Source organism: Bos indicus x Bos taurus, chromosome 20 (assembly GCF_003369695.1).
Source record: "Bos indicus x Bos taurus breed Angus x Brahman F1 hybrid chromosome 20, Bos_hybrid_MaternalHap_v2.0, whole genome shotgun sequence".
Classification (NCBI taxonomy): Eukaryota; Metazoa; Chordata; class Mammalia; order Artiodactyla; family Bovidae; genus Bos; species Bos indicus x Bos taurus.
This window is the reverse complement of record NC_040095.1, coordinates 25988455-26015518: the sequence shown is the minus strand read 5'-3', so window position 1 is coordinate 26015518 and position 27064 is coordinate 25988455. Positions and strand designations below refer to the sequence as shown.

Here is a 27064-nt window from a genome sequence, read left to right as displayed (position 1 = left end):
CTTTGTCCTCAAACTTAATTCAGACCAAACCTTTCATAGCTAGCCAAACCCTCCTTGCCCCATGAACCCGACTCTGTCACTGACTCAGACCACGGCCATCTGCAGTCTAATTCCTATGTCTAAATTTTACCCTATATCCAAGCGCACTCTCAAGCACTCACAGCCATGTAGATACTCCGTTTTCTCCCACACCCACTCAGTAGCTCAGAAGATGGCCACACTCTTCCGTGAATGTCAGACTAGGTGTGGGAAGTGAGAGTTAAGCAAAAGCTTCTGCCAAAAGCAGACAGAAAGAGGACTGTCAAGTGAGACAGGAATGTTTACAGAGAAAGGTGGGTCTGGGAGAGTATTTAAAATCTGACCTTCTCTAAACTTCTGTATGCTCCAGTCAACACCTTCCCTTTGAAATTTCTAAAGAATGAAAGACTGCTGCCTTTTGGGTAAACAAAATATCCCACAAGGGATAAATGGTGATTAGCAAAATGGTAACCTCTCCATCATCTGGAATAAATCTTAACCTATTACAAACAATGAGCATCATGGCTCCTGGCTTGAACAATGGGAGTCAATGTTAATGGGCTCCCTGGAGCTGGCAGTGTTTTCATTTTGTGTTCACTTTGCCTAAACTTGGGCTGATGTTTGAATTGCTCCTCTTTTGTCTGTGATTATTTCAGGAAAGAGGCTTTCACTGAAGCCCGGGGTGCCCGAAGAGGGGTTAAAAAAGTCATGGTAATTGTGACAGATGGAGAGTCCCATGACAACCACCGGCTGAATAAGGTCATCCAGGACTGTGAGGATGAAAGCATTCAGCGGTTTTCCATAGCTGTAAGTATGGGGCTGGAGATGGCTTTCGGGCTCTGGTGTGTGCATATCATGATTATTTTATGAGCTATGCAAGCAAGGTTGGAAAACAGAAGTGTCTCCGTTTGGAAGTAAACTCTGTGGAGGCAGGATTAGGTCTTGCCCCTTTTGTGTCTTCAACATAGTGTCAGGCAACTGGAGACTCAGCCAACAATCACTACAAGAAAGGAAGGGAGAAAATGAGGAAAGGCTGAGGAGGGAGAAGGGAGAAAATGCATAAGAAGAAGCAAGCGAGGGAGGGAGAGAGAAAGAAAGGGACAGAAATAGGGAGGGGAAAAGTGGAAGAGAAAGGGAAAAGATGGAGGGATGGAGGGAGAAGAACATATGCCTTCAGCCTTGGGGGAAGGGGGTTTCTTAAATTGATTTTTTATTTAATAGAGAATGAAAGATTTCAGAACTCTAAAAGTTCAACCAAAATTGCTTTTCAACAAAATCCTTTTTATTTATAGTTCAGTTCATTCAGTTCAGTGTCTCAGTCGTGTCCAACTCTTTGTGACCGCATGGACAGCAGCATTCCAGGCTTTCCTGCCCATCACCAAGCCCCAGTAACAACAGCTATTACCCACAATTTGTTTTTCAGCATTTAGTCAGTGATATTTCCCTTTTTCCTTTCAAAAGTGTGAACAGTTGAAAGACACCCCATCCAATTGTAGGTAGGGAAGAAAAAGAGATTCATCCTTGATGAAGTCCCAGAACACACAATTGAGTCACTGCTTCCCTGAGGCAAGGTGCCTATTTCTTATTTTATAACCAAGGTGATAGGTTATAAATAGTTGCAACATTTTCTTTTTCATTTGGGGTATAAGATTTTTAAAAAATTAAAACAGTCCATTATTTCTCATTCCCCTTGTTGTTACTTCTTTAAGTTGTCATTTGCCAATTATTATTCAATCCATCATTACCTTTCCTGCTACTACTGTTGTAGCCACGTGTTCCGGGAAACAAACTCACTCAGAAGGACAATGCAGATAGTGGAGTGCAGTTTATTACACCGGCGGGCCCAACGCAGTGTCTCCTCTTAGCCAAAGACCCCAACCAGTTTTTGTGAAAACCTTATATACCCTAAGTGTACGTGCCCAAACCCACCTCCCCAAGTTCCCTGAAACTAGTCTGAACAAAGGAAGAGAAAGATACAATCAAAGTTAACCCGTGATCATATGCCTTAAGCCTAGGTAGTTAACAGTGGACAATTATCAATAGGCTTGTGGTCATACCCCAATAAGCATAATAGAATTTATGATTCTATTTGGTTACACAGATAATTAGGGTATTCTTTTAGGCAATGGAAAGTCTAGGTATGAGCCCTGGGGTTCTTGCATCCGGGAGGTCTGGTTTTCCAGTTGGTATGTCGTTTCCATAGATCCTGGGCAAGAGCTCAAAGTCCACAGTCCGGCCCAAAATGGAGTCCTGCTTTCAAGATGGAGCCCGTTCTGTCTGTTTCCTCCTACATTCCCCCCTCTTGATGCTCTTAACTCATAGTATGAGCATCACTCATAGGGACATATTGCACCCTGGCTCTCTGACTGCCAATTTGGGAGAATGACACCAAGCTCTGGGTTACAAAGTTCATAATACTTTGTAAAATGCAGGATCCACAAAGCAGAACTATCAAGGCAACTATAACAATGGTAAATATAGTTTTCCACCAATCACCCTTCACTCAAGATAGGACTGAAGTCCAAAAAGAAAGATCATCATCAGACATAGCTTTTACCTGACCGTTCATGTCATCTAGGGTGGCTGATATATTGCCAGATAAAGCAGGAATATATACACAACATTCAACATTAATTATAGCACAGGTCCCTCCTTGTGCTGAAACTATGGTTAGTTCCAAGATGATACCAGCAAGTCCTTGTAGCAGCAGTTAATTGTAGAGCTTCACCTATTTTTCTTCTTTAAGATGATCTTGGTTTCACAGAGATCAGTGGGGTCCTTTTGTATAGTCCACTCAGCGTCCTCCGGGTCTGTGTGGTATGTTCTCTTCACCCTCATGTGGAGGATCCAGGGAGTGACACCTGCAACTTTAACTGCCGTAGGAGTGGTTAGAACAACAGTATATGGACCCTTCCAATGTGGGGCCAAGGAGTCGTGTTTCCAGTCCTTAACCCACACCTGATCCCCAGGCACAAATTCATGAATCTGTTCCCCATGGGAGAGCGGCACCCTTTCTTGTATAAACTTAGTTACCTGACTTATTACCTTACCCAGTTCCATCTGCTGTGAAATCCCATCTCCCCTTACCTGAGGCACATTTGTTGACATCTGCTTTATTATGGGAAGGGGGCCTCCCATACACAATTTTGTATGGAGAATAGCCTTAGGACCGTGGGGTCATCCTGAGTCTGAGCAGAGCCATCAGAAGCAAGTCCACCCAGGAGCAGTCAATCTCTATGATCCACTTGGAGAGTCTCTTTAAGTGTCCAGTTGGTTCATTCCTCTATCTCAGAACTCTGAGCCTATATGCAGTGTGCAGTTTCTATTTGATGTTTAAAGTTTTGCTTACTTGTTGTACTAAATCAGCTATGAAAGCCAGGCCATTGTCTGGTCCAATACTGGTAGGAAATCCAAATCTGGGAACTATTTCCCTAAGCAGGCACTGGGCTACTTCTGATGCTGTTTCAGTCCAGGTAGGAAAAGCTTCTACCCACCCCGAGAACGTACATACCATGACCAGCAGGTAACGGTGTTGGTGAGGTTTCATTTCAGTGAAGTCCACTCCCAGGTGTTCAAAGGGCAGCGTGCCTTTCAGCTGAACCTCTGGAGGTTTTTGTCTGTGCCGAGAGGCAGCATTAACCTGTGAGCAGGCAGCATGGCCTAGGTGGGTCGCTTGGTGTGTTTGGTTTACCAGAGTGTGTGCCAGCTCCTCCGGTACCAATAATTCCGCTTTGGCTAACCTGACAGCCGTTGTCCTTGTTTGATCAGGCTAGTGCCATCAGTATATAGGACCCAATTAGGGTCTGGAACCTTGTGTCCTTCTTTAAAACAAACCCCAGATACCTTACCTCCTCCTTGCAGATCTGTGCCTTCTTCTTCAACACCCAGTAACCTGCTTTCATCAGCAGCTGGAGCACTGTTTTTGTCCCTTCCCAGCATTTTTTCTTTGTCTCGGCAGCCAGCAGCAGGTCACCCATGTATTGTAGGAGCCAACATCTGTACTTTTCCGGGTGGAATGAGTCCAGGTCAGAAGCCAAGGCTTCCCCAAAGATGGATGGGAAATGCTTAAACCTTTGTAGGGGAGTCCAGGTGAGTGGTTGTTTGGTGCCCCCGACTGGATCTTCCCATTCAAAGGCAAAGATGGGCTGTGACGCTGGGGCGAGGCATATGCAGAAGAAGGCATCCTTGAGATCTAGGCAAGTATAAACTTTAGTCCTCGGTGGGAGGAGGCTAAGTAAGGTATAGGGGTTTGGAACAGTGGGGTGTAAAGTCACAGTAGCCTGGTTGACTAGCCTGAGATCCTATATAGGCCTATAGTCCTGTCCTCCTTCCTTTTTGACTGGCAGTACTGGCGTATTCCAAGCCGACTGGCACTCTACCAGAATGCCCGCTTGTTTCAATCTATTGATGTGGGGTAGTATGCCAGCCTGGGCCTCTATTTAGCCAGTCTGGTTGGAGGGGGTGGGGAGTATCTTCCGCCCAGACCTCAGGGAATAATTGAGTTAGCTCTCTCTCATGCTCTTCCGGCCCACCTGGCTCTTCCTTCAGAGGCTCATGCAACCTCCACTCATATTGGGGGGGTATTGAGAGACAGAGCAAATAAGTCATAATGTCCATCTGGAAGGTGGGCCTCTCCTCTGGGGAGAAAGTCACTTGTGCTCCTAATATGGAGAGAAAGTCTCTTCCCAACAGGGGTACTGGGCACTCAAGAATGTTTGGTCCCCCACTTTTAAGGTTACCATGGGTTCTCGGGGACCTAATATCTCTGAGCCCTGGCAGCCCTATTTAATTTCCAAGCCAGCAACCCTCACAACTGCAGGAGCTTCCTTCTCCTTCCTTGCCTTAGAGCATTCATTCTTCCAGTGGCCAAAACCTCAGCACCAGGCACACTGGTTTGGCTGTAACGGGGCCAGGGGCCTCCATTGGGACCGGTTGAAGGACTGTCCTGTCCCTGGGGCAGAGGAGGTTTTCTGGAGGGCCAAGATAGACTTTTCCAGAGCAGTAGCTAGCATTGTAAATCTCTTGTCTGTTCGCTTTCGTTCCCTCTGGCTCTCTGGCAGAGCGCAGTCTCTGCTTAATTCCAACATCTCCCTCCCCTTCTGATCAGTAACTCACCGGGAGAGGCAGGTATAGCTTGGGCGGTTTGGCTGGAGCTGGATCCTGGAAGTGTTGGCCAGAGGGTTCTGTCACCGGGATCGGAGCCCGCCAAGGTGGCAGCTCTACGACCTCCGGGAGAGCTGGCAGAGGAGCAGCAGCTGCTGCAGGACTTCATCTGGCCCTGGATCAGGCATTAAGGCGGCCTCCGGTCCTCCTGGAGCACTGGGCGGTGGGCGCGTCATTATCCAGTATGGGGGAGGGGGAAGGTCATCCCTGTCCAAATCCTGTAGAATTTCCTTTTTTATCATCAGTCAATTTTTGTGCCATTAATATTTTTCCCTTTCCCTTCTGGATACAGAACCTTATCCAAGTAGGAGCGTCTTGAGCTAACCATAGCCATGAATCAGTATATGGATATTGATCCGGGTGTCCTGGCTCTCCTATGACTACTGTATAGACTGCTTCCACTGTTTTTAAGTTCATGGTGTCCTCTGGTGGCCATCCTACTCCCATAGGGGGCTTCGACCTCACAGAGTCTGTGGAGGCGATTAGGCTTCATCTTCACCCCATAGTCTCCTCCAAATCCCTTCTTTAAGTTTTTAATCATGCACTCCAATACAGTTGCTGTAGATTCACTTCCCCCCATCTTGCTTACCTTCTACTTTTCCTTTTCGTTCTGACTACAAAGTTCTCAGTACCCTATGTACTTCTGATATTGCCACTCAATGAAACATTTATATTGCCATTCCACCTCCTTCCTAATTGGGGTGAGAAGAGCCTTACCTGCCAGATCCCAGAGGGAGAAGGCGGATTGGCGTGTCTTCACCTGCCAGTTGGCACGGCCGAACCAGAACACCACGTGGTCCAAGACTGTTTCTCCCTTAACTTTTAAAGTCCGTTCTGCCTTGGTGGATTTGATCAGGTGCAGATGAAAACACAGATGGGTTAAATATCCCACATCCCAAGCCATCTTCAGAAAAGCCAGTTCGTATTCACTTATGTATCCCCCGCCTTCTAGCCTGACAATTCAGAGGGGGTCAAGAGTTTCACAGCAGATGGGACACCTCCTTGGGGAGGGCAGAATACGAGCACACAACGACCAAGTTTCTTCTCCTAACAATCCCCTGGCGATTGCTTGGTAATAATTTTCCCTAAGACAGCATGGACACTACCTCCTAAATGACATTCATAGATTTCCTTCCTAAGCCCTAACACGCTCATCAACCTGTGTACCAAGCAATTGCCGCCTGTCTATTCCATGCTCCTGTGGGTCCCCACTCCTTCTAGTCCCTCCCAGGGGGGTGATCAGGCCCCCACTTCCACCCTGATGTGTGGGTTCCTCTTCACCTGAGCACTCAGTTCCCTTGCTGCCGTTCTGCTGCTGCTACTGCTGCTAAGTCGCTTCAGTCATGTCTGACTCTGTGCGACCCCAGAGACTACAGCCCATCAGGCTCCCCCATTCCTGGGATTCTCCAGCCAACAACACTGGAGTGGGTTGCCATTTCCTTCTCCAATGCATGAAAGTGAGAAGTGAAAGTGAAGTTGCTCAGTCGTGTCCGACTTTTCATGACCCCATGGACTGCAGCCCACCAGGCTCCTCCGTCCATGGGATTTTCCAGGCAAGAGTACTGGAGTGGGGTGCCATTGCCTTCTCCTTGCTGCCGTTCACTACCTGCCAAAGCAAAGAAACCGGGCGTTGAAAGGCTGAATTCTTCCAGAGGGGCGAGGCCCCTTCCCCCCTTTAGGAGATTCAAGCCACAAAGCCTCGGGGTGGCCTCAAATGAGACCTGTCTCCTCAAAGTGAGGAGTTGCCCGGGCCGTGCACCAAATGTTGTAGCCACGTGTTCTGGGAAACAAACTCACTCAGAAGGACGATGCAGCTAATGAAGGGCAGTTTAGTACAACAGCAGGCTCAAGGCAGTCTCCTCTTAGCCAAGGACCCCAACCAGTTTTTGTGAAAACCTTATATACCCTAAGTGAAGTGAAGTCGCTCAGTCATGTCCGACTCTTTGTGACCCCATGAACTGTAGCCTACCAGGCTTCTCAGTCCATGGGATTTTCCAGGCATGAGTACTGGAGTGGGTTGCCATTTCCTTCTCCAGGGGATCTTCCCAACCCAGGGATTGAACCCAGGTCTCCCACATTGTAGGCAGACGCTTTACCCTTTGAGCCACCAGGGAAGCCCATATACCCTAAGTGTACATGCCCAAACCTACCTCCCCAAATTCCCTGAAACTAGTATGAACAAAGGAAGAGAAAGATACAATCAAAGTTAACCCGTGATCATATGCCTTAAGCCTAGGTACTTAACAGTGGACAATTATCAATAGGCTTGTGGTCATACCCCAATAAGCATAATAGAATTTATGATTCTATTTGGTTACACAGATAATTAGGGTATTCTTTTAGGCAATGGAAAGTCTAGGTATGAGCCCTGGGGTTCTTCCATCCGGGATGTCTGGTTTTCCAGTTGGTATGTCGTTTCCATAGATCCTGAGCATATAGCTCAAAGTCCACAGTCCGGCCCAAGATGGAGTCCTGCTTTCAAGATGGAGCTTGTTCTGTCTGTTTCCTCCTACACTACAGCTATTTTGATCTTTTCCAGGGTTGAGGATAATTCCTCATGGTCCAGTCTTCACTCAGAGATACTGTCCACAAGCAGAGACTATGCCTTGTCTCTTTAGGATGCAAGGCCCGCGCATGCCCAGTTTGTCCCACACAACCGGGTACCAGAAATGCCATCACTTGTTCAGTTTCCTCCCAGAGGATATAGTCTGGCATTGCAGGTACCATAGATGCAGGCTATGAGCTGAATTAATCAGCAGCGGCATTAACATTAGGAAAACTTCAGTGGAATTAAAGTATCTATCATTTCTTTGTTTCTTAACTTTAAGTGAATTTTATATCACTCTTGCATTATACCTGACTGCATATTCATATTTCTTGCCCTTAAATCTGTTTCCCTTTGTTGGATCCTTGGTTGATAATTCACATTTTGCCTCTTATCTGGTCAAAAAGAGGTCTCATGGTTGCATTAACCTTCCTGGAGAACCATAAAATCATGAGTCTCTTCCCCATGTTAATCAATGAATTAGTATCAAATTGCTCTTTGAAATGGTATAAACAAAAAGTATAGGAAAATTTCAGTTTAGCAACAATTATTTGTTATTTTCCCAATTCATATATTTTCCAAGTGAACCTAATATGTGTGTTTTAACTTATACCAAACTAGGAAATAAGACAGTTATTTTACTTCTTCTCCTTGTGTATTCACATGGAAAGGTTTCAGGAATTTCTCCACACCTCTTCACGATAAGATCAAATATTCTTGGGGGTCTAGCCCTGTTATGGCCTGGACTCGTCCTCCTTCTCCATCTTTTTTCCCTCACCATTTGATCCTGAACACCTCAGAGATGTGTTCTAGGGGCAGACAACCACTCCGAAAAGATTGACTACTGAAAAGATAAGCACTCTGATAAAACTGCAAACACTTCCTGGGAAACACTCAGATTTGGTGAGGGCGCTGAGCTGGTTTGAGGACCCTTCTGCATGGTCTCTATTCTGTCCCTTGAGACTATATTAGACATTGCTAGCAGGAGCCTGCTTTGTATTCAGATTCTAACCTTAAATGGTGATGGCGGGGATTGTAATGGCTGTAAAATTGGATCACCTGCAGCATTCAAATGAAAATAAGGAAGTTAGAGAATATCTTAGAATTTCTTTCATTGGCACACAAAAGGCACCGTGCTACATGTAAATGAGCTTTATACTTTACATTTGACACATCTGCCTCAAGGGAGCTTCAATTCTGACTGTCTATTCCAGGTAAATAGTAGCAGAATACCAAATGCCTGGGCTTGACATATTAAGTGAACGGGAGTAATTTATAAGTATTATTTTGTATCTCTTCTGATTCATAGAAAAGAATGTTTTTACCAGCTACCAGATCCTTGGGTAAAGGACCAAGAAACATCTCTGTCTGTTTTCATTTTTATTCTGTGATGCAAAATAGTTCAAACTAGCTGCAAGTCACAGTAATTCCTGTGAATTCTGTGAGAGTTCTTTTATCTTATAATTTCTGTGGGAATTCTCTTCTTATATTTTCTTCTAAATATATACTGCCATTTTGCATTTATACATTTTATTTTTATTCCTATTACCTGGGCATCTTCCCCATTGAACTTTACCCACTTGTGTCTGTCCTGTGACATAAAGCACTAAATGTCTGATAACATTTACATTGCAACTAAGAGCCTCAACTATGTATAGTTCAAGACAATGTTTTATGTGTATCTTTAACTACATCGGTTTATAAGTGAAATGGAAGCTAACATGTCAATTCAATAGTAAATCTAAAATATGTTAAATAGGAACCAAGGAGGTAAGATAATGACTTACAGAAAAAATTAGGTAAATCAGTGGGGACTTGGAGGGCTTCACATGATACAGAGTTTTTATAAATCTAAAAGAAATTCATGCATAGCAAAACTGCCAAGAAAAGAGAGGTCTACCAGAGTGCCCAGAGAAGACCAAGTGGGGAATGAGGTGTTGAGCAAGGGCCAGAGATCCTGAAAGCCACACCTTGGATGTAATAAATACTCTGGACCTCAGAGACTCTGCCTTTGCCATCTTACCTGGGGCATGTACGCCCAGCTGTGGTGAGACACCCACCTGCAGGAAGAGCATTTGACCAACTCTCTACTACCGTTCCCATTTCATTCTCTTACCCGTCAAGCACCCCAAAATGGGAAAAGCACTAGTGTCTCTGTTAAAACGTAGACCACTTCTGATGTTTGGCATGTGCTCTTCAGCCAAATTAACAGGAGCTAAGTTTTTGTGTTCTGGTGCGATTTGAAAGCTCCTCTGTAAATCTGGGCATACTAGTCAAGAATAATTTCAAAAGTCAAAAAAGCTGCACACGTAATGTGCCCATTTACCTTAGAGCTAGCTCTGGTTTTCCTAAATAGTGTGCTTTACTCAAAGCAGCTCAGAGTTAGTCACAGACAGTAAGGCATTTTGCCTCCAAGGACATTTTACAGGTGTAGGAGGTGGGTAACTGACAAGGGAACTGGAGAAATGCTCTGGTGGTCCTGAAGCGCAGGAAGCCCTCCAGGTACAGATGTGTAGTACTCCCTCTGGGGCCCTCCAGCATGGGCCCCTGCCCCGACCAGAAGCAGCAATAAAGCCCCTACCCCCTTCTCACTAGGAAGGAAAATTTGAGATGATGCACTGCCTGCCTGCCTACTTGGTACCCAACTCCTTTTCTCACATTAACATTTAGGGTGCAGTGGCACCCCACTCCAGTGCTCTTGCCTGGAAAATCCCATGGACGGAGGAGCCTGGTAGGCTGCAGTCCATGGGGTTGTGAAGAGTCGGACGCGACTGAGCGACTTCACTTTCACTTTTCATTTTCATGCATTGGAGAAGGAAATGACAACTCACTCCAGTGTTCTTGCCTGGAGAATCCCAGGGACAACAGAGCCTGGTGGGCTGCCATCTATGGGGCCGCACAGAGTCGGACACGACTGAAGCGACTTAGCAGCAGCAGAGCGATTCAGTTGTTGATCTAAACAGTTATTTATGATACAAATAACAAGTATGTCGAAGATCATAAACAACAACACTTAAAACAATCATTGTAGTTATTTTCCTTCTACGAGTGAAAAGCTATACCTATCTTAATCAAAGTCAGTTTTCAAATCTAACATTCTAAACCTAACAGTAAGGAAATGTATATGGAAGCTGAGAGCAGGTGGCTGAGGAGAGGTGGGGGAGCCATGTGTTCAGAGGAGGGGAGGCAGGGGCCGGGTAGCCAGCACGGATGCTTCCACCTGTGCCCACCTGCCTACATGTCCAAGATCAACCCAGTCTTCGATGCCGAATTGTAGTTGGAGACTCAACTCTTCTCTGCAACAGGACTTTGGAAGCACCATGGAGGTCTCTGTTGTTAATGATGCCAGACAAATCCATGTCTACTGTTTAAAGATAAAGTGAAGCTAGAAACCTTTGGTAACTTCCTGGTCATTAAGGTCATAATTCTTCTTCTCCCCAAGGAGTCAGATATTCTAAAAATAATAATAATAATCAAGCAATAGCACAGAGCTCATGAGTGTTACCTTTGCGTTTTGGATTTCAGGAGCAAAGAACTGAATGAATCATGAACTTTGGTTCAGGAGACATTCTCATCATTGTCAAAGCATGGCCCACTTTCTTTGTTTCTGTGTCTATAATTGTATCTGCATACTTATTTTAATAACATTGTAATAACCATGAATTACTACCCAAACCAAGAGCTAGTTTGGTCTTCTGACAACTTACCACCTGCCTTATCACATTCATCACCTGCCTTCCTCCACCTGGTAACCATCAGCCCAAATCCTATACTGACTATCTCTTGATCTTTTTTTTCTAAATGGTCTTTGGTAACTGTGCATATCTGGAAAAAATTAATTTGAAAAAGGCTTTCTTGTTTTTAACTTTATAAAAGCTAAAACATACAATATTTCAAAACTTTTAAACCTGAATATTAAATTGTAAAGATTCATCCATATTATTGCATGACATTATAGATCATTACATTTTTCAAAACTGATGAAGCACATACAATGCAAAACTTCAGTGTGAATTCTGTGCACAAAGTAAACAATCTGATGAGTTCTGACAGTTGTGTTCATCCACATATTGTTGTTGTTGAGTTGCTAAGTCCTGTCTGATGCTCTTGGTGACTCCATGGACAGTAGCACTCCAGGCTCCTCTTCCATGGGATTTGCCAGTCAAGAATACTGGAGTGGGTTGCCATTTCCTTCTCCAGGGGATCTTCCCAACCAAGGGATCAAGCCAGCTTTGCCTGCAGTAGGAGGCAGATTCTTTACTACTGAGCCATCAAGGAAGCCCCTACACACCAATAGAATTGCTAAAACTGGAAGAAAGGAAACAACTTGGTAATACCAAGAATTGTCATGGATGCAAAGCAACTGAGTCTCTCACATGTTATTGGTGGGAAAGGTGAAATGGAAAAATGGAACAGTTGTTCTGGTAAATATTTTGGCAGTTTCTTATAAAGTTAAATATACTTTTATCATAGAACACAGCACCTTCATCCCTAGGTCTTTACTCAAGAAAAAAGAAAACAGATAGTATTTCTAAGCACAAATACTTAGAGCAGCTTTATTCATAATTACTTGAAACTGAAAACAACCCAGATGTCCTCAACAAATGACTTGTATATCTAGACAGTAGAGTCCTACTCAACAATCAGAAGGACTGAATACATGTGATTACATGGATGACTCTCGAAAGCTTTATGCAAAATGAAAGAAACCAGACACAAAAGGCAACATACTATTTGATTCCTTACCATTAACATTCTAGAAAAACCAAAGCTGTAAGGACAGAAAATTGATCAGTGTTTGCACAGAGTTAGAAAGAAGAGGAGACTGACTACACAGGGGCAAGAGGCAACTGGAGTGATGGAAATAGTCCAATCTCAGTGTGGTAGGAACACAACTGTTTAGGTTTGTCAAAATTCATAGAACTGTACATCAAAAGAGGGTGATTTTTATTGTATATAAACTATATCTCAATAAACCTTACTTTAAAAAATTTAAAACTAAATGTTTGAGAAAACCTGATAGAAAATCTAAATAATTACAGTTAACTAGAGGAACTAGAGATCAAATTGCCAACATCCGCTGGATCATGGAAAAAGCAAGAGAGTTCCAGAAAAACATCTATTTCTGCTTTATTGACTATGCCAAAGCCTTTCACTGTGTGGATCACAAGAAACTGTGGAAAATTCTGAAAGAGATGGGAATACAAGACCACCTGACCTGCCTCTTGAGAAACCTATATGCAGGTCGGGAAGCAACAGTTAGAACTGGACATGGAACAACAGACTGGTTCCAAATAGGAAAAGGAGTACGTCAAGGCTGTATATTGTCACCCTGTTTATTTAACTTCTATGCAGAGTACATCATGAGAAACACTGGGCTAGAAGAAGCACAAGCTGGAATCAAGATTACCGGGAGAAATATCAATAACCTCAGATATGCAGACGACACCACCCTGATGGCAGAAAGTGAAGAGGAACTAAAAAGCCTCTTGATGAAAGTGAAAGAGGAGAGTGAAATATTTGGCTTAAAGCACAGCATGCAGAAAACTAAGATCATGGCATCCGGTCCCATCACTTCATGGGAAATAGATGGGGAACCAGTGGAAACAGTGTCAGACTTTATTTTGGGGGACTCCAAAATCACTGCAGATGGTGACTGCAGCTGTGAAATTAAAAGACACTCCTTGGAAGGAAAGTTATGACCAACCTAAATAGCATATTCAAAAGCAGAGACATTACTTTGCCAACAAAGGTTCGTCTAGTCAAGGCTATGGTTTTTCCAGTAGTCGTGTATGGATGTGAGAGTTATACTATGAAGAAAGCTGAGTGCCGAAGAATTGATGCTTTTGAACTGTGGTGTTGGAGAAGACTCTTGAGAGTCCCTTGGACTGCAAGGAGATCCAACCAGTCCATTCTAAAGGAGATCAGTCCTGGGTGTTCTTTGGAAGGAATGATGCTAAAGCTGAAACTCCAGTCCTTTGGCCACCTCATGCGAAGAGTTGACTCATTGGAAAAGACTCTGATGCTGGGGGGGATTGGGGGCAGGAGGAGAAGGGGACGACAGAGAATGAGATGGCTGGATGGCATCACCGACTCGATGGACTTGAGTTTGAGTGAACTCCGGGAGTTGGTGATGGACAGGGAGGCCTGGCGTACTGCGATTCATGGGGTTGCAAAGAGTCAGACACAACTGAGCAACTGAACTGAACTGATAGCAGATAATTCCTGCCTCTGTCTCTTCTCTGTTAAAAAGAATGTTTCTGTCTTAAGCATTTTGTTTCAAACAGGAATGTCCCAATTGTTTATTTTCTAGATTGCCAAGTTAGATTACTACTTAGTCCAACATCTGTTTAAAAAATATACATGTCTGACTTCCCCTTGGTAAGAGTTTCAGGAAGTACTGCCTGTTTGAGATCAAGCAATTCACTGGCTGTTAGCTTTTGCCAGCAAATGGTGATGTCACTGACTGGAATAATATCAGAGATACTCAGAAACTGTAACATTACTTTTAAAGATATAGCTGTTAATAAAGAGGGACACAGGAATGGCAGAGAAGAAACTTTGGAAGGGTACAGGATTACCCTTTATATTTTTCTACAGCAATTACAGTATATATTAGAGAATTAATATAAAACAGTTAATATTAAAGAATCTACAGATTCTGAAAATTACCCTTATAGGAATGTGGAAGTACATAAAAATTGCATTATGCCACAGTACTATATGAGCTTCCCTGGTGGATCAACAGTAAAGAGTCCCTGGATCAGGAAGATCCCCTGAAGAAGGGAATGGCAACCCACTCCAGTTTTCTTGCCTGGAAAACCCCAAGGACAGAGGAACCTGGAGTGCTACCATCCATGGGGTCACAAAAGATTTAGACACAACTTAGCTACTAAACAACAAGGAACTATATGCTAACATATACTGCCTTGCTTATTGACAAAATGCTTGAGATTCTTGTTTAACATCTAGAATTTAAAAGATATTCTTGCTGTTTTTGATGACTTAGATTCTTGGCAGCTATAACCGAGGAAATTTGAGCACTGAAAAATTTGTGGAGGAAATAAAATCAATAGCAAGTGAACCCACTGAAAAGCATTTCTTCAATGTCTCTGATGAATTGGCATTAGTCACTATTGTTGAAGCTCTGGGAGAAAGAATCTTCGCCCTGGAAGGTATGACTTTTCCTCATAAGCCTGAATGTTCTGTCTGCAATTCAAACTCAATGGGTTTTTGTGTTTGTTTTTACCACATGGCTGATGTGTTTTTACTGTGTACAGCAGCCACCATGGAACAATGCCCTTTTTCTATAAATCTGTCCTGTAGCACTCTGTCTGCTGGCAGCTCTCTTTGTAAGGACATGGCAGTACTGATGTGAGGGCCCGATGAAGGCAATAGTCCAACAGATACGCAAAAACAAAAATGTGCCCGTGTGTTTTATTCCTTTCCTGTGACACAAGTTTAGAAAATGGAGACACTAGCTCACGTTTTTATTTCTCATTTTGGGCTTCTGTGGGACAGTTCTTATACAACATCTCCTTCATTCATTTATTTTCTGTTTTGCTCCTTGCCCTTTTGAAAGGTCTTCATGGAGCTCTGCCTCAAGACCCATGGCAGCAAAATATTGGTTCACTATATTTGTCTGAGTCATGCTACTTCTTTGTAAATTTTTTCTTTGATTTTTCAATAGCAACTGGCTATTGGGAATAACAACTCATGGCATTCCCTCCTCTGCCTGAGGTAGAGACATCAAGGAACAAATGATTTTGGAACTAGATCTTCCCTGAGGGGGAAAAAAAAAAAGTCTTCAGAATTGTTATGCCAGGCACACTGAAAAAGTCTCTTGTTCACATTCTCTGATGATCTGGAGAGTCAGAGAACATGTCTTTGTTTCTCAACCTAGGATGAGAAACCTCCAAACCGTTCTGCTGTTCTGCTCTGTCTGAATCCTATTGACTCTGTCCTTGTGAGGACAGGCCATGCTGAGGACTGTTGTTTCTTACCTTAAACACAGAAACTTACAAGCACCTTCTCCATCTCCCTGATATAACCTGATAATGGGAAATAGAAAGACAAAATGAGAAAGAGACATCACTGAAAAATTGTAGACCGTTTTAACTGAGCATTAAGTGGCTGGGAAAAGTGACAGACAGAGAATATTTAAAAGTAGTGAAAGGAAAGAAAATGGTTTAGAGTAATGGCTTTCAAAGTTTTTTTGATAGTGACTCATGAAAATCAATACATTTTGCTTAGTGACCCAGTGCACACATATGTATACATATAAAAAAAATTTCCCCCAAAACCCTTATTATATGTGTTGCACTCTGATAGTTTCATCACTTCCATTCTACTCTGTTATCTTTCAATTAAAAAAAAATGTGATTATGACTCACCCTGTCGATTTCATGACTGGACTGCAACCAATAAGGAAGAAGTTTGTTTCAGAGATGATGGGGATCTACAGCCCACCCAGACTGAATTTTTCTGGTTTCCTTCTGCCCTGGCTTCTTTACCCTGTGCCTTTAGAAACAGAACACTCACCTTATTAGTCTAAAGTCACAGCTGCTTCTAATGAACTTGGCTCTCCTGTGTTTTGTGTACAAGTCACTTTTAAGTGGCCTTGGTGTCACAACAGCTAGCCAAGTATCATTTACTAATATGCTGGATTATGACTTTGGCTGGCCTTAAGGAACTATATTGGGTTTTCCAAGTCCTTGTGCATGTTCAGTTTTTAATAACATGGACCAGGTATAATAAAAACAATCTGAAAGAATCATTTAAAAGAAAAATTACTTAGTTGAGCATAATACAGTCTAAATACATAATACAGTTATAATACATTTCTAAATCTCATCTTAAGTAAGTAAATATAACCTAAGATGTGTAGGAATGAAGCCTATATGAGGTATTGGATGGAGGAGCGATTCATCTGCTTTAAATGACATTTTCAGGTACTTTCTAACCTAACCACACCATGAGATAAAGATTATACATTGGAGCAGCTATGTACTCCAAGAAGTACCTCCATATTTAAAAAAGAAATCATCTTATAAGGAACTCCTCAGGTTTAAAAATGTCTCCCATATCTTTATCATTATACTTTCAGGGCTAACCAAAAGCAGTGTTTTTACTAGTTTATTTCTGATTTTTTTTCATAATGAGATCCGAAAGGGCTACCTTTCCTTGTTACTTGGGAAATCTCCATTTCCTATCAACATTTATCTTTAGATGGCAAATAGCAGCAAGTGTGAAAATCATGCTTGCCCAAAGGACAGTGCCTCCTAGTGAGGTGAACACACCAGCTTTTGCCCAATAAAATGGGTAAACTAATGTCCCCTTTTCCCATCAAGCCCTTGGAAAAAGCCCATGAGCAAGTCCAGGGAGAAGTTGACAACAAGAAGTTCAAGGATGCATGATGTGCTTCACCAGGATGAAGCCTGAGCAGGCAGAATTCCACAGAACTTCCTTCTGTCTGTTCTCAGTTGTAAACAGAGCAGCAGCAGGGGAAGGTGCTGGAAATATGTAGGTCCCCACTACTTCATTCTTTGATCTTGCAGAGATAAATTGTAAAGCATCTTACCCCATTGTGAAACCAAAATAAAGTTTCAAATTAAAGTTAAAATGCATTTTAGTCATTTAAATTAGAGGACAATTTGTATGTGAGAGTAAAATGACATAGTTGAATTCTTGATTGATTTCTCCGTTTAATCTAGTCCTTTAAAAGGCAATTACTGATGTATCTGTTAACAACTTTATACAGGTAAAATAACTAGTAAGTAAGTTTGAGTTCACAAATTGGATTGCTCTCATACCTCAGTGAAAGAGTAGATCGACTTTTAAAGAATTATGTGCTATTTTTAATTTATCAGCAAGGCCAAATAAACCCGTAATTCCCTCCTGAAAGCAAATAAATCAGCATTCCCTTAATCCCCTTAGGAGGGTGTGGCTTTGGCTTGGTGAATACTTTGAGAGCAGCACACTCCCAAAGAATGCTCTGGATTGTTTCTGTGTTTCGGTAATGAGCTTCAAAATGGGTACAGGATCTTTAAAAAAATGTATGGTTGAATGGCATGTGGCCTGGAGTCCTGTCAGAAAGACTCCTCCTGATTTGTGAGTGACACCCACAGTCAGACATCAGGAAAAATACAAACCAGAGTCCCTAAACCCCTTATCAAACAGTGGAATTCTGAGAGGATATACCACAGGAAATACAATGAGGCTGGTAGAATCAAGAAACCTCTTTAAATATGTGAATCAAATGTTATTGGCCCTCTGACATTTTAATAAGTTTAGCCTAATCGCAGGAGGATACCCAGGGCATGAGGGTGTGATACAGAGCTTTCAACCATGTTGATCCCAAGCTCCATAGGCTCCAACATAGACAGAGTACAAGAACAGAAGCATGACTGGAGACCTCTTAGCCCCTCCAACAAGGGTGGGGAAACTGTCAGGAATGTGAGACACAGCCCTTATGCTAACCCTCTCGGTCCTCTACCCTGCCCTGCCTAGGAATTTTGGGGTTGAGAAATCTTTGCACTGGAAATGCTCTAAAGATGCTAGAAGTTCTGGTTGGTCAAAACCACAGATGGTACTAGGTCTCTGTCTTCTGCAAATGAGTAGTGTGCTAAAGGCGACTCTCTTCCTCTGTTACAGCGACTGTGGACCAATCAGCAGCATCTTTTGAGATGGAAATGTCTCAGACTGGCTTCAGTGCTCATTATTCACAGGTACATTGACCACTTGGTAGAAAACGTCTTTTTTTTTTAGGTTTCCTTTCTCAAAGTCAACACTGAGACATCAGCATTACAGATGCAAGTTGCAGTTCATGACATGAGCAGTTATTCAGACCATGTAGTTTATAATCCAAATGGGAAAGAGGGGACTTCCCTGGCGGGCCAATGGTTAAGACTTTGCCTTCCAGTGCAGGGAGTATGGATTTGATCCCTGGTCAAGAAGATCTCACATGCCTCACACCCAAAAAACCAAAACATAAAACAGAAGCAACCACATAACAAATTCAATAAAGACTTTAAAAATGGACATGGAAAAGAAAACTCTTAATAGGAAAAAATAATGTTATTAGTTGTCATAATCTTTTTAAAAAAAGGAAACAGCATTTCACAGGCTTATTAGGAAAACATGTTATCACACCCACAGCTCACTACACTGTACTGATAATCATGAATCAGCTTGAGGTCTTCCTTCTGTAATTATACATCTAAATAAATAAAATATTTAATTTAACGTATTTGCTAAATATATGTATCTTTTTCTCAGTGTCAAAGTATTCAAGGGTCTTACTAGAAGTCCATGTTCAAGACCCAGAATTCTTAACAGCCATAAAGCAAAAAGACAAGATTAGAAAATACATTCTTTATAGTAGATGGAAGAAAAGGTGCTAATTCCATGGTCCCTGCACAGGAATATTGACATTTCAGGGTGCAATTGTAGTGTATAACCTAGGGAAATTTCCTTATTCTGCTTCAGTTTCCTCTTCTGTAGAATGGGGGTGGTAATAATGGAATCTAGCCCAGTGGGCTTTGGGGACAATTTTATGGTTTAATATATGTAAAGCTCTTTGAACAGTACTTATCATACTATTAATGCTATGTACGTGTTTACACTACTATTTTTGTTAAATATCATTGTTTTCTCTATTTGGATATCAGGACTGGATCATGCTTGGAGCAGTAGGAGCCTATGATTGGAATGGAACAGTTGTCATGCAGAAGGCTGATCAAAGCGTAATTCCCCAGAACACAACCTTTAATGTTGAGTCCACAAAGAAGAATGAACCTCTTGCTTCTTATTTAGGTAAAGTTTGGATGTAATTGATAGAAAGTTGGTTTTTTAGAAAAGTTTTGTGTTTTTTTTAATTTTTAGCATTATTTACTTAGATAGGCAGACTTTGTAAAAGAGATCACTTCTACAAGTTAGATATTTTATAGGACCCATGAAAGTTTCCAGGCCTCTGAGTAACCTTAGTAAAAATATTAGAATATGAGGGGCCTTTCTCAGAAGGACTGTCTACACAGGGAGGGATTTGGGCTGAAATTCACTCTTTTTGAGATCTCTCTGTGTCTGGTATTCTCGTTAATGTCACCAAATGCTTCAGACCCAGTGAACAGGAAGCAAAGGTAGAAAAAGAAAACTTGACTCAGGCTACCCTGAAGCCCAGACTCCCATATTCTCTTAAATATTTTTTATCATTAGTTTCTCTCTATGGGTCCTAATTTTGGAAGGTAAACATTTTACTTGTTATGTCATATGACTTTTTCTTTAATACCTTTGCTGACAATCAGATACGTATTGAACTGAAGCCCAGTAATGTAATGATTTCCCAAAGACTTGCCTAGAATGAGGAGGTACATGTCTGGTGTCACTTTATTCTGAATTTGTGCCAGGCTGGGAGCTGTCTGGGGGATACCAGGGGACCCTTCCATCACTGGTCCATCTCAGTAAGCAGTTGGGAGGGCCTAGGATGGAAGGGCTTCCCTGGTGGCTCAGATGGTACAGAATCTGCCTGCAGTGCAGGCAATCTCCTGACCCAGATTTGATCCCTGGGTTGGGAAGATCCCCTGGAGAAGGCAATGGCTACCCACTCCAATATACTTGCCTGGAGAATTCATGGACAAAGGAGCTTGGTGGGCTGCAGTCCATGGGGGTCCCAAAGAGTCGGACATGACTGAGTGACTAACACACACTCACAGGATGGATAGGACCCTCAGGATATGGTTTCCCAGCTCTCTCTATTCACTTAACAAATATCGGGGGAGCATTTCTCTTCTCTCTTTACTGGCACATCTGTACATCTTTTTATTTGAGGGCATGTATTAAAGCTATAGAGGCAACAGAATTTAAGAAGAATAAGGAGTCTGAGGAGTTTTGGTAATTAAAAATATATAACAGTTAGCAGCAGGTATAATGTGAGCGCTAAATCCCCTTAAGACACGTTGTTGAACTGCACTAACAGAAGTCTAGTCTATTTCTCATAAATGTCCTATTTCATTCTGCCTTAGTCAGAGAGCAGCTAGAATACTCTAAGCTTTGTCCTAAGCATCACCCATTATAAAAGAAAATGCTGAACTAGAATCACCAGTAAAAAATTATCTAAAGACTATAAATCTGAAAACAATCCCCATCTACTCATCCCTCTCCCCACCAAACCTGAAAAAAATGGTGGTTAGAAAACAGCGTACCCTGCATGTCTTTTAAATACTTGAAGGATTGTGATGTAAAATAAAGGGGTTGGTATTAAAATTCATATTCAGTTTTAGCATTAAAAGAGATTTTAGAAAGCAATTGGTACACATCTAATTTGCCAAGTTAAGAAACTGAATACTAGAAATATTATATCACAGTTAACTATGGCAAATCTGAAACTGGAATCTAGGTTTTTAAATTTTTATTCCAGTGTTCATTTCACCACACCAAAATGCTGATTCTGGGCTGATCAAGAAAACACTTACAAATAATAAATGCCTGCAGTGTGTCAAATATTCAGCTGTAAATTAAGGGTAACAGGTAAATAAGGGAAATGTATTCCTGCATTGATGAAGCTTATCGTTTTGGATAAGAGACAATACAGAACCACCCAGTCACTAGTGGTGTAATAGGAGCTATGAGACAGAATACCTAAAAAGAGGACAGGAGGTTAGGTTAGATGGTTTCTAAAGGCTCTTCGTGTCCTATGAGTCTTTGAGACTGTTCTGTTAATATGTAAAATACCTTGAAATCTAGAACCAGTTTAACATGAGGTTTCTTTCCATCCTAGATAGAAGAATTGGAGAACATTTGTTCTCATAAAAATGTTTACACCATAATGACTTAGAAATTTCACTTTTGAGGATCTAGCCTAAAGGGAAAATAAGTTATTTAAGAATGCCAAGGGAATAGTTGTTTTCACTGTATTGTTACTTATAATATTGAGGAAAATGACATATCCTAAATGTTCAAAAATATGAGAATAGTGAAGTAAATGGTAAATCCACTTGACGGAACATCATGCACATGAAAATAAAAATTATAAAGCTGCTGATCCCATCATACTTGAAGTGACTTGAAGTGATTGTGGCCCTAGGTATGCAGTCAGACAGTACAGAGGTACTCTGAGGTCACAGGCGTCTTGACTTTGTTTTCTAACTCTGCCCCTGGTTATCACTTTAGGCAAATTAATTTATTCCTCAAAGCCTTGATTTTCTTATTTATAAAAAATAATTTACATACACAGGTATATAACATTTGCATTGTTATGAATATGAGCATAAATAATCCCTGTAAGGTACTTAGTGTTGTGACAGAGAGTTGACCCCCAATAGGTGTTGTCTATTGTTGTATTATTATTCCTCTTATTAGTATTATGATAGGCAGAATATAGACCCCAAAGATGTCCATGTCCTAATCTCCAGACTTAGATCTTATGTGACAAAAGGGACTTTGCAGATGTGATTAAGCTAAGGATCTTGACATGAGAGATTAGCCTGGGATACCTGGTTGGCCCCAATCTCATCACATGAGATTTTAAAATCAGAGAAGCTTTCCTGGATGTGGACAGGAAGAGACAGAACCATAGAAAAATGGTCAGAGAGATTAATGTTATTGGCTTTAAAAATGGAAAATGGGTGCCAAAAGCCAAGGAATGTGAGTGGTCTCTAGGAGCCACAGTGGGCAAGAAAATGGATTCTTCTCTGTAGCATCTGAAGGAACCCTGCCCTACTAACACCATGATTTTAGCGCAGGGAGACCTAGGGCTGATTTCTGACCTATAAGATAATAAAATTGTGATGTGTTAAGCCATCAAGTTTGTGGTAATTTGTTACAGCAGCAATAGAAAACTAATACAAGTATATTATATAGCTACTAAGAGTAGCTGATACTAATACTACTACTAATTAGTAGTGAACAGTTACAACATTAAAGATATTGTGCACAAAGATATTGACATCCTCAAAGATGTGAATGACATTGTCACTACTCTAAGGAAGTTCACACATTAACACCACATTTAATAATATATTAAATAATAACTTTATTTGATAAATAAAACTATATTATTTTTAGTATTCTGAGTGATTATATGATTAAATTTTTTAAAAATAAAAAACCTTAAAGAACTCTAAATCTATTATTCTCAAAAACCTTGGGTTAATGGTTTGCTTAAAGCAGACTTAGAGAATTCAAGACTGAAAGATACTGCTGCAAGCAAAAAAAATTGAGAACCTTCACTCCTGACCACATATTTATAATATATGACTCCTCTCTGCCCAAAAAGGAAATTTGGGGGTATATTGTTGACAGTGTAATAAAATGATTTTTTGTTTGTTTTGAAGATTTTTTTAAATCTTTTTATTAGCTTAGTCACGGGTTAGTGCTTTAGATATTTTGCTGATATAAAGTCTAATATATGTAAGATTTCTTTCAAAATGGAAAAGCACTCAGAAAGAGATCAAGGGAGAAAAATGGCTTTTCCCCCAAATATTATTCCAAATCTAAAATTAAGGTTTCAAAATGTTCCCTTGTGTGGCTTACACATTAAGAAGAGTTTGAATGTGTTCTTCCAATCTGTGTGGATTGAAAGTTGTTAGACTATGAAAATTCTGAAGGAAGGTAAGTAAGAGGTAGACAGTCTATTAAAAAATCTTATAGTAACCAATAATGATCAGAAAGCAGCGGGAACCAGCCATGGACCCTCCCTCAGGACAGTTACGCACCCATCTTTCTGTAACCCAGCAACTGGCTTTTGCCAATATGCACTGAGCAAGTGGCCCTGCTGGTGAAAATACAGGCAAGATCCTGTTCCCTGCTTCCCCGACCCACAGTTTGCTGATTTCTAATCACACCAGACTGATTCAAGAGGAAAGGTAAAGAGGTGAGGCAAACACATGAAATCAAGACAGATCCTGTGTTTCCCGTTACCTCACCTGATTCTAGCACTTTTCCCAAGAAGTGAATCATGAGAGCTGACAGGATGTACTCTTCATAAATCCACACACAGAGCTATGTCATCAATTTTCCTTTCTCTTCAGTTCTGTGCCTTTCTTTTTCAGAAAGTGGTATAAACTTTTAAATCTTTATAATGATTTTCCTTGCATTAAAATTAGACTTCACTGAGTCCTCCTTCTTGCTTTCTTGTTATTGTTTTTAGACGCCCAAGCTTCAGCCAGGAATACCTGCCTGGGTTGTTACTGGCCCTGTGAAGGTTTCAGCTAGTAGTTTAGTTATCAAGTGTGCATCATCAAAGTCAACTAGATAATAAAAAACTCCAGCCTCAAACATAATTTTCAACTTATTTTTTAAAGATTGTTTTACCAGTTTGCATTCATAGCTCTGAAATTGCAAAAAAAAAAAAAACAAAAACCATGTGTACTAACACTCTCGCCCCACTCCCTTCTTAATATTTCTAAGAGACCTACATGAAATAAAATAACCTTTGTTTTGTACATTTTTCTTTTCCATTTTATTTTTATATAAACATTACCCTAAAGTTTTTATTTTCTAAGCAATATTGTGGTTAGTAACAAAAATATAATACATTACATGTCTGGAAAAGAATACAGTCTATTATGTATAGTAATTTTTTTAAAAAAAAGCTCTAAGATGAAGCAATGAAATTGTAAGAAAAGTATTTACAAAAGAAAATGTGGCTGAGGAATTGTGTTCCCCTAGCATTTGTAAAAATAAATATATTTGAGTACAAAACCTGTTTCTCTCTTAAAGTTTTGGAAGAAAGTAAAAGTATTATCTTATGGTAAAATACTTGGTAAGTAAATTATCAATATAATCTTTTTCTCAGTAAGGAATGCTATTCTGTGGCATTTGGAAAAATACTCTGCCTTCTACTCCAGTGGTGGCCAGCACTGGTTATTAGAACATTTCTTCCTTTGGTAGAGTTGAAATCTGCACATGGTAATTTTTATCTATTTGTTTAGCTCTGTTCTCTAGACATACAAACAATAAATCTAATTCTTCATTCAAAATTAATAATAATCAGTCTTAAAGACTTTAAAATTTTAAAGGGCATGAAAGCTCAATTAAAAAGAGGAATGATTAAACATGAGAGATAGTTATTCAAGCTCACTTTTAATCAAACAAATGAAAATTAAAATCATGGCAAGGTATATTGTTTAACATTTATTAGAGCACCCACAATTTTAAATAATTATATACCTAATGTTTGTGAAATTTTGGTGAAACTACCCTCTCCAATGGCTGTTCATGGAATGAATTAGTACAAATATTCTGAAAACAATTTGTCAGATGTTATAAGAACCATTAAAAATTTGATCTGGTAATCTATTCCTTGAAATTTGTCATCAAAAAAGTCCAAAAGAAAGAAAAAAAGTAAGTGCTCAAAGATGTCTTTGCAGACTTAAGTGTTATGCCAAAAAAGTAAAAACCATGTAAATTCCACCATTTCATCAGGAAATGGTCCTGAGGTTTAAACACAAGGCATTTCTACTTTAATTCAGATAAATAAGCTTCAGCCACTTGAAATTACAGTTAAAAACCTAGACAATGATACAGAAAAGGTTTACATTAACTATGATTCCAACTGTATAAAATTATCAATTTCTATAGCATAAGCACATGCATCCAAATGAAATACAGCTGGTTTATTACCGAAGAGTAGGTTGAGATTACTAGAGTTGTGTACGTGTATGTATGTATGTGTGTTTTTCTGTCATTGTTATATCATTTTTGCCTTTTAACAGTGAAAATCTAAGGTTTGGAGGAAAATACATTTCAGAATGAAGCAACTGTGGTAGATAATCAGGGAACAAACTAACAGCTCTAACCAGCACAAATTTACCTGCATTAAAGAAAACATTTATTTTCAAAAAAAGAGATGTCCATATAAACATATAAAAATGATTCTCCCAGCCATTTAAAATAGATCTTGATTTATTCCACGCAGACTCTTAAGGGGCCAGCAAGTATATCTGGCATCTCTCTTTTGTTAGGTTACACAGTAAGCTCTGCCACTACTCCTGGAGATGTGCTCTACATTGCTGGACAGCCGAGGTACAATCACACAGGCCAGGTTGTCATCTACAGAATGGAGGGCAGAGACATCAGGATTCTCCAGACACTCAATGGAGAACAGGTAAGCTTCAAACTTGTTGTTTTAAATTAATCCATTCATATTCTTCCTGTGTAAATTGAATTATATATTGTATGGAATGAGTTTCATGACATTGTACAGGAGATAGGGATCAAGACCATCCCCATGGAAAAGAAATGCAAAAAAGCAAAATGGCTGTCTGGGAAGGCCTTACAAATAGCTGTGAAAAGAAGAGAAGCGAAAAGCAAAGGAGCAAAGGAAAGATATAAACATCTGAATGCAGAGTTCCAAAGAATAGCAAGAAGAGATAAGAAAGCCTTCTTCAGCAATCAATGCAAAGAAATAGAGGAAAACAACAGAATGGGAAAGACTAGAGATCTCTTCAAGAAAATTAGAGATACCAAAGGAACATTTCTGTCGAAAAAGGACAGAAATGGTATGGACCTAACAGAAGCAGAAGATATTAAGAAGAGATGGCAAGAATACACAGAAGAACTGTACAAAAAAGATCTTCATGACCCAGATAATCACGATGGTGTGATCACTGACCTAGAGACAGACATCCTGGAATGTGAAGTCAAGTGGGCCTTAGAAAGCATCACTACGAACAAAGCTAGTGGAAGTGACAGAATTCCAGTTGAGCTATTCCAAATCCTGAAAGATGATGCTGTGAAAGTGCTGCACTCAATATGCCAGCAAATTTGGAAAACTCAGCAGTGGCCACAGGACTGGAAAAGGTCAGTTTTCATTCCAATCCCAAAGAAAGGCAATGCCAAAGAATGCTCAAACTACCGCACAATTGCATTCATCTCACACGCTAGTAAAGTAATGCTCAAAATTCTCTAAGCCAGGCTTCAAAAGTATGTGAACCGTGAACTTCCAGATGTTGAAGCTGGTTTTAGAAAAGGCAGAGGAACCAGAGATCAAATTGCCAACATCCTCTGGATCATGGAAAAAGCAAGAGAGTTCCAGAAAAACATCTATTTCTGCTTTATTGACTATGCCAAAGCCTTTGACTGTGTGGATCACAATAAAACTGTGGAAAATTCTTCAAGAGATGGGAATACCAGACCACCTGATCTGCCTCCTGAGAAATTTGTATGCAGGTCAGGAAGCAACAGTTAGAACTGGCCATGGAACAACAGACTGGTTCCAAATAGGAAAAGGAGTACGTCAAGGCTGTATATTGTCACTGTGTTTATTTAACTTATATGCAGAGTACATCATGAGAAACACTGGACTGGAAGAAACACAAGCTGGAATCAAGATTGCCGGGA

General features: G+C 40.8%; 1 protein-coding gene across 1 annotated transcript in view; it reads left to right on the top strand.

Annotated features, from left to right (window-relative positions):
- The window catches only part of ITGA1 (integrin subunit alpha 1), a 182000-nt gene that overhangs the window by 100494 nt on the left and 54442 nt on the right, over nucleotides 1–27064 (top strand). Inside the window, exons 8-12 of the mRNA XM_027519949.1 lie at nucleotides 675–825; nucleotides 14736–14901; nucleotides 18380–18453; nucleotides 19396–19540; nucleotides 25687–25829. Coding sequence (XP_027375750.1) covers nucleotides 675–825; nucleotides 14736–14901; nucleotides 18380–18453; nucleotides 19396–19540; nucleotides 25687–25829 — 679 coding nt within the window. The remainder of the gene's footprint in view (nucleotides 1–674; nucleotides 826–14735; nucleotides 14902–18379; nucleotides 18454–19395; nucleotides 19541–25686; nucleotides 25830–27064) is intronic.